This window comes from Antrostomus carolinensis, unplaced genomic scaffold (assembly GCF_000700745.2).
Source record: "Antrostomus carolinensis isolate BGI_N321 unplaced genomic scaffold, ASM70074v2 scaffold734, whole genome shotgun sequence".
NCBI classification, from domain to species: domain Eukaryota; kingdom Metazoa; phylum Chordata; class Aves; order Caprimulgiformes; family Caprimulgidae; genus Antrostomus; species Antrostomus carolinensis.
The window spans coordinates 857-15,710 of NW_010311162.1; the positions used below are offsets into that span (position 1 = coordinate 857).

At 35.8% G+C, this 14,854-nt stretch overlaps 1 protein-coding gene across 1 annotated transcript in view; it reads right to left on the reverse strand.

Moving 5' to 3' along the window:
- Window positions 1-2,735: 2,735 nt before the first annotated feature.
- LOC104523897 (neurexin-1) overlaps window positions 2,736-14,854 on the reverse strand; it is a gene marked incomplete at its 3' end in the record, with an annotated part of 44,410 nt that continues 32,291 nt past the window's right edge. Inside the window, exon 5 of the mRNA XM_010166624.1 lies at window positions 2,736-2,858. Within this exon, the coding sequence (XP_010164926.1) occupies window positions 2,736-2,858 (123 nt within the window). The remainder of the gene's footprint in view (window positions 2,859-14,854) is intronic.

The window sequence follows — 14,854 nt, forward strand, 5'->3', positions numbered from 1 at the left end:
TACATTTCCAGAAAACAAAGTGCATCAGGGCTGCAAGTATTTAAACTCTGCTATGATGAGTAATTTTCAAAATCACGTATATGACTTCCAATGAAAGCTAGCTATAATTCTGAAAGATATTGTTTATCCATGCACAAATTATGCATTCATCAAAGATAACTAAGCTCAGTACGTGGATTAAACAAGTGATATTTTATAACCTGTAAAAGGTAGCGAGGGAGGCTAAGTTATTTAATGGCTTGCCTTCCAGCTTAAGCTTTCTAGATCCGATGGGGTTTTTTCATACGTGACTGTGGTAGTTTAACTTGTCTGGCAGTCAAATACCACACAGCTCCTTGCACCTCCTCCCTCCCTAGGGAACAGGGGAGAGAATTGGAGGGGTAAAGGTAAGGAGACCCATAGGTTGAGATGAGAAGAAAATTAACTATATCCTAGCAAAATCAGGACAGTAACATACAAAATGGAATCAAAAAAGGAAAGCATACCATGTAGCGGGGGAAGTTGGAATTTTTGGGAGAAAGTCCATTTTTTCCTCATGCTCCCATAATATTATAATAAAATTTCACAGAAATAACTGTCAGGTTACATTTTAAACACATTTCTGATTGTTCAGACATCTGAAGAAAAGCTCTAAGCAGTTTAGAGGAAGAGCACTCCAGTCTGATACAGCAACTCATTCACTACCACTTTAGGAAATTCAAAGCTACAATACACTAAATTGCACTGTGTACATTTGACATTCTGCCAGATGGGAGTGAAAACTTAAGCTCATGAAGGCTTTGGCAAACCACAGTTCTGTATGGCAATAAAGATTTTTCCATGTAGAAAATGTAATATTCCTGTAACTAACAGCAGGTTTCCTGTGTTATCAGACTTTCAAGTTCCCTCTAGCTCCTTCTCCCATGCCAGTTCCCTCCTCACTGATGGAGAAGGCCACAGATGGGCTACACAGCAACCTGCAGAGAATCTAGGACGACTTTTTCCCTCCAAAATACTGGGATGACTTTCTCCCCTTGGATGAAGAACGTTAAACATCTATGGATTATGCAAATGCAGGCAACTTCCAGTTTGAAGAACTTAGAGGGACCTGACCAGCTTCTGATACAGGTAATGGCATGTGGAAAGAATACAAGTGTTGTACCAGAAAGCTAGGCCCACAGGCAACACTTCTGCATAATTAGGAGGTAACTGAAGAGAAAACTGAAGAGAGGGCTGGAGCACCTCTCCTATGAGGACAGGCTGAAAGAGTTCAGGCAGTTCAGCCTGGAAAAGAAAAGGCTTCGGGGAGATCTTATAGCTGCCTTCCAATGCCTGAAGGGGGGCCTCCAAGAAAGCTGGGGAGGGACTTTTGACAAGGGCAGGTAATGATAGAATAAGGGGTAATGGCTTTAAGCTGAAAGAGGGTAGGTTTAGATTAGCTATTAGGAAGAAATTATTTCCTGTGAGGGTGGTCAGACACTGGCACAGGTTGCCCAGAGAAGTTGTGGATGCCCCCTCCCTGGAAGTGTTCAAGGTCAGGCTGAACGAGGCTTTGAGCAACCTGGTCTAATGGAAGGTATCCCTGCTGATGGCAGGGGGTTGGAACTAGATGATCTTGAAGGTCCCTTCCAACCCTATCCATTCTACGATTCTGTGATTCAAAGATTCACTGGCGTTAACAGCTAGAATAGAATAGTTTGTTTGGAAGGGACTTACAACAATCATCTAGTCCAATTGCCTGACCCCTTCACAGCTGACAAGAAGTTAAAGCATGCTATTGAGGGCACTCTCCAAATGCCTCTTAGGCACTGACAGGCTTGGGGCATCAATGACCTCTCTAGGAAGCCTGTTCCCCTGCCTCAGCTATTTGCTGAGACCACAATGTTTGATAGTAACTGAAGTCATCTGCAATTGAGAATGACTACAAGAACTTGCAGCCCTGTGTTCTTTACTTATTGCTTCACTTGACTAGACTATATATATATGAATGATAGAAACCTTGTGACTTCATCTTAGACATTCAGACATATTTTGAACTTTTCTGAATAATGATATTTAATACTACATGAAAACAAAGGAATACACTAAACAGCTAACACAAAACCAGGTACACTCTATTGTACAAGGAATCGGGGCCAGAAGCCAGGTCTGTGTAAGCCTTATCTTTAACAGAACAAAACCAAAGTCTTCTCTATTATAATTTCTAATAATATATACATTGGAATATATTTCTAATGTCTGCTAGCATGCAATGTTATTTCTCCCATCCCAACTGCTATTTCAGTATTTGGAAAAAAAAAAAAAGCAACCCTGTTGCCTAACATTTAATTATTGAGGACAGTTGATGCAAGATTTAAAACACAATAGAATATCCTTCAAACATTTAATAAATTCTTTCTTACAGCAACGGTTTAGAGCTTAACCTTAGTATAAATTCAGTGTGTTGCCAAAAGCATTTTACTTGCCTTCTCATTAGTGATGTATCAAATGACTTGTTTCCAATTACAGTATAAAAACATTAATTTATGTCAGCATGGAGGTTTTCATTAATTTCACCAGCAATGTTGGAGAAACGTTAATATCAAGTGTAATAACACACTTGTAGCAGCAGTATTTCAAACTGCATAACATGGATTTTTTATCTTACTCAAGAAAAGAAAAAAGCATCTGTCACTTTCAGATAAAGGCATTTTACTTCTGTAATTTTTTTACTTTGTGCTTCCCCCCAGTAACACAGAGTCACAACGCAACACTACCTGTCATGGCCTGCTGGTCATCCACCATTAACTTTAAACTTTTTCCTCGCCGAACCACACGCACTGTGTGCCACTCATTATCATTGAGGTTATAGCCAGCAAAAAGGGTTTCTGGACCTTTGCCTGTAGGATATGCCAAACAGTGATTATGCAATCTTTAAATCAGTTTACATGTGAACCTCACAGAGAAAGAGAAAGAGAGACAGACAGAGAGACTGGCTGGGCAAATGTTAAAAGTCACATCAAGCAAAAAAATTACAAAGTATACGCAAACCTCAAAATATAGAGCTACTATGCTAAAACACTTCTACTGTATATTTAACTATATACACGTATTGCATAAGCACATTTAATGAACCAGGTTGTCATAAATAGGCACAGTCAACATGGATTTAGTTACGTGTTTTTGAGTTACATGCATGCCTTTAAAATGGAATTACTGCAGCCAGAACCTCAGCATGTGTTTTTAAGACTAAACTTTCCCTCCTTCATTAAAAATAGTTTTGAGGAAAGGTACAAGTGTTATATGCGTCTTCATGTGTGTTGTATTTTTCTCAATCTGTGTCAGCTTCTCAGCCTGTATTTGTTTATTAGGACTTCTCAGAAGATCATCTATTACCTTATCATCCAGATGACTCGTTAATATTCAGATCCAGTACCTTCTGTTAGAGGATCACCGAACCATACGTTCCTTTCTCATTTCATGGATACCTATTTTTTATGATCTGTTATTTTTGTAAGCAGTACAACAAACACTTTTGAAGCAAATACAATCCTACTTATAGCACATTGCACAATGTGCAATAACTGAAGTAGTCACAAATCTAAGAAACAGGATACCATTAAAATCAAGGAAAAAATATCTCAAGAAAATTATTATAGAAATTGTCCCTTGCACTGTTGACCAAGAAAGAAAGAGAAAAATCCTGACTATGAACTATCATTGATATAAGTAGCTGATTGACCAAGCACTGAACGAATCAAAACTCCTGCACTCAAACCTGAGTTACTGGTCCTACGTGGTGAGAATCTGAAAGGTAAAGCTCATCTGCAATTAACAAATTATGTTCTTGCAAGATAGAGACCTCCCTGGCCTGTTTTTCAGCTCCTGTGGCATACTAAAGGCTGCTGATAACTGAAAGAGACATAATAAAGTAACAGTTGACACAAAGACATAAAGGTTACATCGAGTCAGATCATTACCTCCACTATGTCTTTCCAGGTGACTACATCCCATGTGTCAGCCTTTGTTTAAAAAGGGATATGCTACTGGCTCTGAAACTCTCCCACATTTTTTTGGATTCTTTTCTAAGAATGTGATGGAAGAGGTCTATTAATAAATAGGTACTATATGACATTGTCTAAAATCAAAGCCTCTCTGACTTCAAGACTGCACAGAGGGAAAAGACACTAATAGCTTGATGTAGCTGTTCAGTATATCGGACACACTTAATCTCAGACTTTTTCCATCTGCATTTTTTTAATTGCTGCTGGTTGATTGCTCTGCTTTTATATGCAATATTTGTTATTTTGAGCATTTCAAGGGATGTCCAGGAATAAAAATACTCGCTACAGCAAAGGCAGTGAGATTCTGATAACATGTTTCTTTCTCTATGCTTTTGTATTGACACTAGGCTAGGAAAGGTGCGCAAACACAACAGAAAAAGATGTATATGTACTCACTGATGTCAACTGCCTGAATTGTTCTGTTCCTTATACATTTACTTTCTCTGACAAGAGAACAGTTTTGCATAAAGCTTAAGTGAATAACGTTCTCTTTGGGTATGGTGATATGGATGCAGTGAATAATGCTCTTTAAGCAATTTCTATTATTCTGTATTTTAATTGGGGCTTCAGTGGAAACAATTTCTAACTAGACTTGGGAGACAAGGGATGAATTTACAAAAAATGCTTAAATGACATGAGTAAAAACCTTAGTAAGAGTCAATAGGCTTGACTAAAAATACATCACTTACTGTTACCTCAAACATGTTAACCCTTCTTTGTTAGTACAACTCCTTTTTTTATTTTTTTTAAAGTAGTTGAACTAAATCTCCCTTATCTCACAGCAGATCTCTAAAGGATCTAAAAGCAAATGGAATTTTAATTTGCTCTCACATTAACAACACCCAGTAGCATCCCATTCATGTAAAGGTGCCTTAGTGTGTGTATATATATATATACACACACACATATATATCAAATTCAACTTGGCTGCTCAGATTCTTATAGACAAATATGTCTATTAGCTTTTAATTGTTAGGGATTTGTAAACTATTCCTGTTGTAAAAATAAATATATGTTTTCCTATGTATCAGTCTATTTCATTTGCAAGAGTACTTTGAGTAAAAAAATCAGACCAGAATTGCCTGTGAGCTGCCTTTGTTCACAGTGCACACAGCCCAAATCTGGATTAAGGGGAACTATGGTGAAAGGACTATGAAAGGGACAAACCCGGGTATAACACACTGTGGGAGCAAGGCACCGACAGTAGTCCTGGCCTTGCAGAAACTAGCTACCTTGCATAGAAAAGAGGCTTTTTCCTTCCTGAAGCTGAACTATTAACAGAGAGGTTTTTGCTTTGTCATAGAGAGTGCAAGGAACTACAAAAGAGTAGGTATTGTGTATGTACCTGTCACATCATGTTGCATCTCTGCAAAGTAGCATAGTTTTCCATGGCAGCTGAAGAGATGGATGGGGAAGGATGGATGCCCACCATTCCTGTCGAGAATGTAGTGCTTGGGTTGCTTCCTTGCCAAGAACATGCTTTTTTGTATTAAAGTAGTAAATGTGCTTGTGAGCAGTGTATGAAGGACAACATTTTCTAAATGCTTAAACACAAAAACATGTAGTCCTTGATAGCACAAAAAAGTACAAGGACTGAAGAAGGAAACTCTTAACATGTCTTGTTAAATGGCACTGGCCAACCTCAAACATGGTTTATATTAGTACTTTCCTCACTGGCTTACAAATATATTGACCTAAAATGAATGTCAGCCTCATATTATTGATATCAGAACAGTTCAGAGTCTTAATATGTCCTGGTTTATAGTGCTCTAGCTTATAGTTAATCTACTATAAATCTAAATCCACTAAATCATTGTCTCTCCAGTCTTATTCTGACTTTACACTGATTTGATTTCACTTCAATTAAATCACACCAGCAGAAAGGGCTGTTGTATTTAAATAAGAATTGTCATATTGCCATTTTTTTGGTGGTTGGGCTATTTTTATCCTCTCTTCTTTAAAAACATTAAATATTTCCCATGAGAAAAAAAGCAAGAGCACTAGTTTAAAGAGAAAAAGAAAAAGATTTTATTTGTTTTCTATGGACTGATACTACCCTTCCAACCTTATGTCCCTCCATTCCTATTTCCTATGCTGTCCTTCCCCTGGAACTCATTTGTCTCTTTCTAGACATGACAGTTAATTTTCTTCATGCACCCAGCACTCACTCACTTTCTGAGCTACCAATTCTCTCAGACACTAATACCTCAATCATAAACCCTTCCTTTCAGAGACAGGCTGTAACCTCTAAAAATACACTAAGTACTCTTAAGTATCTCCTCTTGCTTAACTATGACAGTTATTATCAATGTCTATATTCAGCTCTTTCCTATTTTGAAGTCTTAAATAAATACTGGATTTTATGCACCCCTAGTGTGAATGGATAGTACCAAATAAAAAAGTAGAGGCACTTTTGCAGCTCCCACAATTTGCTCACGGTCCACCATGCCAGTAAAATCTGCACATCCATTTAAAAGCAGATAATTTCTTGTAAAACCATCTTTTTGCATGGGAAAATGCAGACTGTGAAGCCAGCTGACAGAGGTTCAAATCTTGATACAATTCATTATGAACTAGGACATATAAATGTAAAGCTCCAAACATCCTAAGGTAGGTGCCTTTACTTAGGCATCCAAAATTGAGCTTGTTTTCAGTACCTCAGTTAGAACTTCATTGCCTTTGGTCCTTTTTAAAGTTAAAGTAAAAAAGTATGAACCTCCAAAAGACATATCTAATTTTGAGTGTCCTGAATAGTCCAAACGTTCTCTGGAGATTCCTATTCTCTTTACTATCCTGTGAGGAGCCTGTTCAGCCTAATTCAAGCGCCAAAAATTTGCTGAATTCAAATAAGCCTCTTAATTGATGGTAACACACATACTTACTTTTTCTCTTACAGATATCTATCCTACTGTACTTAAATTGGGGGATCTTTTAACCAACTATTTGAACAGAACATCATAAAAACAAACTGGTCACTTTGAAACAAGATACTAGCTTTTAGCATTGTACTAAACCACATTCAAAACTAGTTGCCTGAATCAAACACAGGAATTATGACTACTCTTACAATGCCATCCACCACCATGGCACATACCAAAAGGCCACCCAGACTTGCTCAGATCGAAAGTAGATACAAAAAATGAAGCATCAAAAGAAAGAAAGTATACAGAGACTAGCAAGGGAGACTGGAGGGTTCAGTGAATGCTATACTAACCTATGGAACCCAAGTTCATTACAGGTAAACCACTACTGTCTATTTATTGGTCAGAATAAGAAATGGCAGTGGTTTCAGCCTAGTTTGCTAATGGATAACTATGCATACTACAGCCATCAATACTGAGTGGCATTTCTCATTTGAAATTTGAGAGAATAAGTGGACAATAGGACAAAACCCTGAGATCACTCCAGTTAATAGGGAATGTTACTTTGAGATCAGGGATACCAGGATTTCAGATGGAGTCTCAGAGCTAAGACAATATATACATAGCAAGCTGAATTGTAAAGTAAATACAACTGAGTGGCTCTAAGAGACACTTAATGGTGTTATTGTAAACACTGATATGGAATGAGACAACTCTGTGCCTTCTCATTTATCCTGCTTTCCAGGGTAAATTTAGCATGCCTATAATCTAAGCTTCTTTTCCAGCAAGCAGCCAGTCTCACAGTCACTATGCAAACCTTGTAAGGCATCTATATTATGCATCAGTCTGCAGCAAAAAATGTTCAGAAAAGATCCATCCAGAACTAGATGCAGAAACACAAGACAAATAGGGGAAAACATCTTAATTTTCATTATCCTTTCTGTGGTGGTTGGCTGCAGAAACAATTCTGGTCTTCCGAATCACTCGTTTGTAAACTTGAATTTAAAAAGTCAATTATTATGGTGAATCAACTGTATTTTAAATTACTGCATCTGTATCACCCTGAAATTCCCTGACTGGGCATGTTTCTTACTAATAGAAAAACTTAGTTGCCTTGTAAAGATCAATGATGTGTATCAGTTTATCATTTAAAGCTAATTGATAAATTAACTTGAGAAAATCCTATTGCAAGTCAAAGATGCTTTGTCAACTGTATTTTCTTCCTAATAGACTTGTACACAAACTTCTACAAGAACAGAATATTCACTGAATCATATCAAGCAGAACATATAAATCTGCACTGCTTGATCAAAGTGTTCCAGCCCACAATAGTTTTATTATAGACAAAATTGTTTTTGGCAATTTGTGTGAAGTATTGGCAGTTTAGGGTATTTTTATTACATTTTAAAACAAAACATGACATTTCAGAAATTAAAATGAAGGAGACTAGAGTTGCTAATATAATTCATTAGCTTTAATTTCAGCTGTAGAATAGATTTGTTTGTATTATTTTAAGTAACAGAAATATAATATTAATCCTGTTTCTGTACATGCACTCATATAGAAATGCAGAAAGCTAAACAAGGTACTTCTGAAAATTCTACTGGCTTCCTCTATGCGACCAAACTACAAACAGACTGCATTGAATATCGATCTAGTTCACCAGTAAGGAAAATCAGCATACATAGTGAACACACTGGCAAAGAAAAATACATAGAGGGATATAAAAACCAAACTAATCCAGGAATCAAGCACCATATTCAGGTCTGAGAAGACAAAGTTTTCTACAGTAATTTATCTGTTTCTTTCCTCTTTTCTGCAAGCATGCTTCCCCTGCCCACAGTCTAAGCTACTCAGTTTTTCCCCTCTCCCACCTTTGTCTACCTTTTGTCTTAAGTAAGCTATTTAATTTGGGTGTGATAGCGCATATACTCAACCTTTAATTTCTTTGAAGCTGTGAGATATTAACAAGTATCTAAAAAGAGCCAGTGGAACAAGGTGGGAGTCCAGAACATAAACTATTGAACTAAATTAAATCTAAGGATTCTTGATGTCTGCCAAGAAAGGTGCCAATGATAAACCACTGTCTTGTGAAAGCCTGTCCTCTAGGAGCAGAATGAGGACCACTACTGAAATTTCACCAAGATGGAGAAAGAAACATCAGAAAGGAGTAAACTTCTGAGTTGCAAGTCTTGACCTCTAGATTTTCCTGCCACAAAGTATATGCAAAATGCATACACATGCTCTCAGAACTAGGAAGTGTGCTTCAGTGGTTAATAATTGCATTGAACCATATTTCTTAAAAAAAGTTTTGAAACTGCAATTACAACTATATGTGAACTCATGAGTACATTAGAGGATAAAACTGATTTTGTTACTGTGTTATGAAATGCTTAACCCTGCTAGAGACATTTCTCAACACATTACTTAAAACAGCTGCATTTTAATTTAGTTTTGTAAGTCATTATCTAAGAATGTGAAATATAAACAGTCCTAAGGACATGTAATTTTCCTTCTTCTTGGAAATAATGAAAGAAAAGTATATTTTAAAAGTTAAAACAAGAAGTCAACTAAATCCCTGTGTTTTTAACAAAAGTGCAGTCTTCTCTCTTTTATACCATTCTCTAAGGATCATGACTATTAGAAAATGTGCTAAAGGTACTAAAGGTTTTATGAATCTACCCCAGGGCTCTGAACTAAAGCACAGCAAAGTCAATGAGCTTGAAACATATGGTTGTTACTTTTTCAGCTCACTGCTGAACATTTTCAGCAAATTTTTCAGAAATTATGTTGAACTTGGCAATTGACTTTGCTGTAGGTAAGGTGAACATGAACTTTCAATACATAGCAGTTCTATGCTAATTTAAAACAAACTTCAGTACAAGATTATTTACTCGGTATTTACTGCAGGTAAAAAAAGGTGTACTTGCAAAGATCACACAGCACTACAAACACACCATAAGGTGGTATTCTCCCTTGAATCATGGTAATTTTTTTTAAGGTACGCACAAAACCTAGGGCTCTGAATTGGGATTCAGCAGATTCACTTCCACAAGCTACTTGCATGAATTTTAGAAAATCTTAATTTGTTTTTACCTTAGTTTGACATGGCTGCTATAATAAAAAATTCCAAGAATTTTAAGCTGAATATATTTAAGTTGGGGTTTTTTTGGGTTTTTTAAAAATTAATTTGCACTTAAAATAAACACTTTCAAGTCAACATCTTCAACTTCATTCTACATAAACTACTGCAGTACATTAGGAAAGCAGTTATTTCACAAGCCTGCTATCCCATTTTCTCAGCCAGCTCCCCATTTCCCAGAACAGTCCTGTAGCCAAGCTGAGAAAAGATCATAAGTATGACAGTAAGATAAGTCATCTGGAAAGTCTTGCCACCAAGGAGAAGAGGGACTTGAAGAACCTGGACTGTCACTGAAACAACTCACCTTGACATACACTAACACTGAATAATACACAGGAAAAACAAAATGAACCAAACCCAATTTGGCTTGATAATCAAAATTGTTTGTTTTTTAAAGGGTAATCCACTATAAACTACTGCATTGCAAAAGGAAGAATAAAATGTAAAATTTTAATTAATTTACAACACTGAAATTTTCCCAACACAGCATGCTTGTATTACAGGCATCTTTCTTATTTCAGTAAAAAATTAATTCCTTTTAACTGCTATTTAACAAAAAACTTTATAAAACTGGTGGAGAAAAGAATGGTTAATTCATCTGGAGTTATTAATGTTTTCTTTTTTTTAACCTCCTGTAACAGGAATAGGATTGAAAATCATAAGAAATGAGTTGGCAACTCCTCTGTAAAATAGTATCAAGACTAACATGAAACCCCAATTTTAAGCAATACAAGAATGCAGTTTTTTAAAAGGAAATATTCATTGTTCTGCTATTATTTTAATGGCATCCATGATGTGCAATATTCATCAATTCTGTGTGAACTCAGCGTTCTGTCAATAGTATTGATTTATGAGATACCGGCTTAAGCTAAGGGAAACAGGTGATCCAAAGATGAGTTAATTTTCTGCTTTCCCAAAAAGAGTTAGATTTTTACCTCAGCAGACTCATTATTCTTGTTTTGACTACCCAAACTAAATGCCCTGAACCCCTACAATCCAAAAGTCAGAAACACATACATTCCCTGTCCTGGCTTTCTAAAAAGACCAAGAATATTCCTCTAAGCTTTCAGAGAAATGGAGAGTGATACACCTTGCAAGCTCCTTAGACATCATCTCTACAAGTTACCATTCAAATACAGTGCCTCAACTTCCAGAGGAACTTTACTGACTTCTCTGAACCTAACAGATCTGGAGGAATCCTGACTTGGAAGAAAGATTTCACCATGAGACAACTATATTTAAATAACTTTGATAATCTGGATCTTAATCACCAGTCTACAAATCACTGTCAATCAGCTAATAAATAGAAAGAAGACAGAGATACACAGCTGCTACAGGGAACCAGTGTGTAATCACCTGTAGCAGATCTCTAAGTGTACCCTGATGGTGTAGACACCCTTTATGAGTTTGAAGAATGTGTGCTACTGATTTCTACTGCTAAGTCTGCCCTCATTCTTTCCACCCAGTGAAGGAAAAGTAACCTAACTTACAGTGATTTTTGCAGAAAAAGTTGGTACACACTTTTTTTTTTTTTTTTTTTTTTTTTTTCACCCCTGAGAGAATTGGAATATTTGTTTTACTTTGGTTAGATTATAACTGGCAACTGGAAAGAAGCAGAAAACAGCTTTGATCACACATTAGCCTTTCTGACTTTGATATTGACTGTGCCCATTTATATCAAACCATGACTGTCAAAACTCTGAAGTATGTTTAAAAATATAAGTAAGCACAACTTAAGTATGCTTCTCTATAATATACCTTTTTATAAAAAACATTACCTTTATGTTTAGGCAAAAATGAACATAATAGCAAAAAACACTTAAATATTTCATTTTACCCTTATATCTTGCATATCATACTTAAAAATAAGCAGATTGGCAACTAGTTGGCACAGAAAGGAAAGGAATTTGGACTGTGACTTTATTTTAAGAATAAACTCCTCTTACTTTACAGGTGTCTTCATCCCAAGGTACAGCTTTTACAAAATATCTAACAACTAAATCCCACACTCTTTGTTTTAGAAAAAAAGACAACGCTGAATTATAACATTTTGCCCAGTTAAGGGTAAAGACAATGTTTGAAGATTTGTGATTGCTGATTATTTGTTTTTAAATATTTTTATACTCATTATAGATAGAAAAGCACAATTTCTTGACACTGCTTATTCTTGGATGCTTCTACATAGACAGAAGTAAAGCAAGGAGTGCTAAATCAGACATTTCAGATTATTTTCAGAAATTACAAATAGATGAAGATAAAGGATGAATCTTGTTCTGTAAACAGTCTCCACTGACTTTCACAGGTATGGGATTGGTCTGATTTCTTCTGCCTTACACAATAGACAACATAATGCCTATGCTTATTTTCCTGTATATTCCTAAAGTATTTCACAAATTAATAGCAAAACCACTCTTTCATTTGTACATTTCTTTATCACTATGTCATGTCATTCTTGCTCCATGTTTATCTTTGTAAAGTGTCATCACTACAGTGTAATAGTTCAGGATTACTTTTAGACCTTTTCAATTTCTGAAGTCCAACCAGTTCAACTGCACCAGATTTCATCCAGAATTTAAGATTACTGACATTCTCAGTGATATGGGCCATAAGGCAGAGCCTTAGCATATTATCAGTATCAGGGTCATACAAAATGAACATGTATCTTGAGATTTCAATGCTCCAGTTCTACTTAAAAAAAAAAAAATAAAAAGAGGAGTGGGGGGGGGGGGGATAAACAATGCACATTACATAGTAGTTTGAATCTTTCTTATAAAGAAAATTTATTTTACAGGAAAAAGGCCGTGATTTTTTCAGACAAATTGTAGACAATACTATAAATATTCTTTAAACATTTCTTTTGATTTTGAGTTAGGTCTGATGTTCCTTATCTGCAAGAAAGCAATCTCAATACTAATTATCAGGGAACCTATTATAATTACCTATAAATATAGCAATTTTTCAGACATACTTTTTCAGGATTCCTGAGCCTTAAGTAAAATATATATATATAAAAAAATACTACATACTTAAAGATTTTGTTGGGAACAAAAGAACTCAACTGTCTTAGATACCATGTATGCTTGAGACAGTTTGTAGAAGTTTAATATGGCATTTCATGAAAGGTAAATTTTCACCAACTCTTCCAGCTTCTTCATGTGACTTCTCACCCAAAAGACCAATGTGTTTTTCTGCAAACAAGGCCTTTTCCTGCATTCTACATCAAACTTTTCATGCTACATTTTAGCTGCTTCTAAACCTATTACTTTCACAGACATATATTTCTGGTAGCTGAGTTAAACTGAAGTTACTGTGACATCTGCAATAGTGAGTTTTAGTTTTACTTTTTCATTGTTTACTGGCAACTTTTGAGAATTTTATTTTGCAATTATAGCTACTCAAGTATTTGCATACTAACAATAAGTACAGTCAAGCACCTTTTGCTATCTATTATTTCCAGGCTGTTGCTTGCTCGGTCTCTTGCATGCCCATATAAAAGTAAAACAGAATGACTTTTAAAATTGAGTGGATGGAATTCATTTCAACATTGAGGGAATGTCTCAAATACTCTTTTGCCATTTGTTGTCTCTTAAAGATTGTGCTCAGGGTCAGTGAATGACAACTTTGTTACTGAAAAGAATGAGTCATCTTCTTGACAGAATTTCCTACTTGTACTTTAAGATGCACTCTGTATCTTTTTAATGTAATTTTAGGAAATCGAGAATCCACACTGGAGTCTTTTTTAGCTAGTGCTGCTCTTATTCATAGCTGATTAGCTTGTCAACTGATTTCCTAAGTGTTTTCTATCACCTGCAAAACATTAGCTTGAGATGCAAGAATACTTCTTCCCTGAGAGCCCGTGGTGTCTGTCCACATTGTTCCCTCTTAGGAAACAGCATACTTGCTTTAAAGCTGCTGAAATGCTACATAGCAAAAACTGCACTGAGAATTCAAAGTATGGCAGTAACCACAACACAAATTCAACAGGTAATTTTCATCTATGCTCAACAATTATAGTGCTTAAATTTTTGTAAAACTAGAACTCTTTAAATGGTAACAAGCACACCACCAATGCATGTTATTCTTCATTTCTGAACCAATTTCCACAAGTCACATGTAAACAGTTCATGCCATGTGAATGAAAGATGAAATTGTTGACTTACCTATATAGTCTTTCTTTTCCAGACAGATTTTATTATTAGTGAGAAAAGACTTAATATGCAAAGACGGAGAGGAACTTTTAGCTAATGAAATGTTATTTCTACATACATGCACTTCATTCCTTGGAGGAAAAATCTCATGGAATAGAACATAAATAAGAAATAATACCAAAAATAATATAAGCTACATTAACCACATCTCTCTCTCTCTCTCTCTCTCTTTTTTTTTTTTTTTAATAGCTTTTTCTCATTCCATGTCTTGGTCTTCACCTTGTGTCTTGTTGCTTCAGTACTGCCTAGACCAATAACTGCCGAAGAACTCTTTGCACACTTCCCAAAGGGGACTGCATCTCAGAAAGCGAACTTTATCTTGATGTCTCAACTCAAGAGTAATATCTCCTTTGAAGTGACTTGTCTGATGGATTGAGGCCTAGAAATCGGCTGGAAGGGAGCATAAGTTAACCTCTTGACATGTCATCCAAAAATGAAATGTGCTTGGATGGAAGTTTTAGTAACTACCTGAATATAATTCATTAAAATCATTGTCAAGAAGAGATAATATGGAAGTAGTTATGTGGTTCCAGTAATAAGCTCCTGAGTGCTTAAAATGTTATGATAGATGTTTCATGCATTTTAATAGACACAAATGCAAAATGTACTAGGTACAGAGTA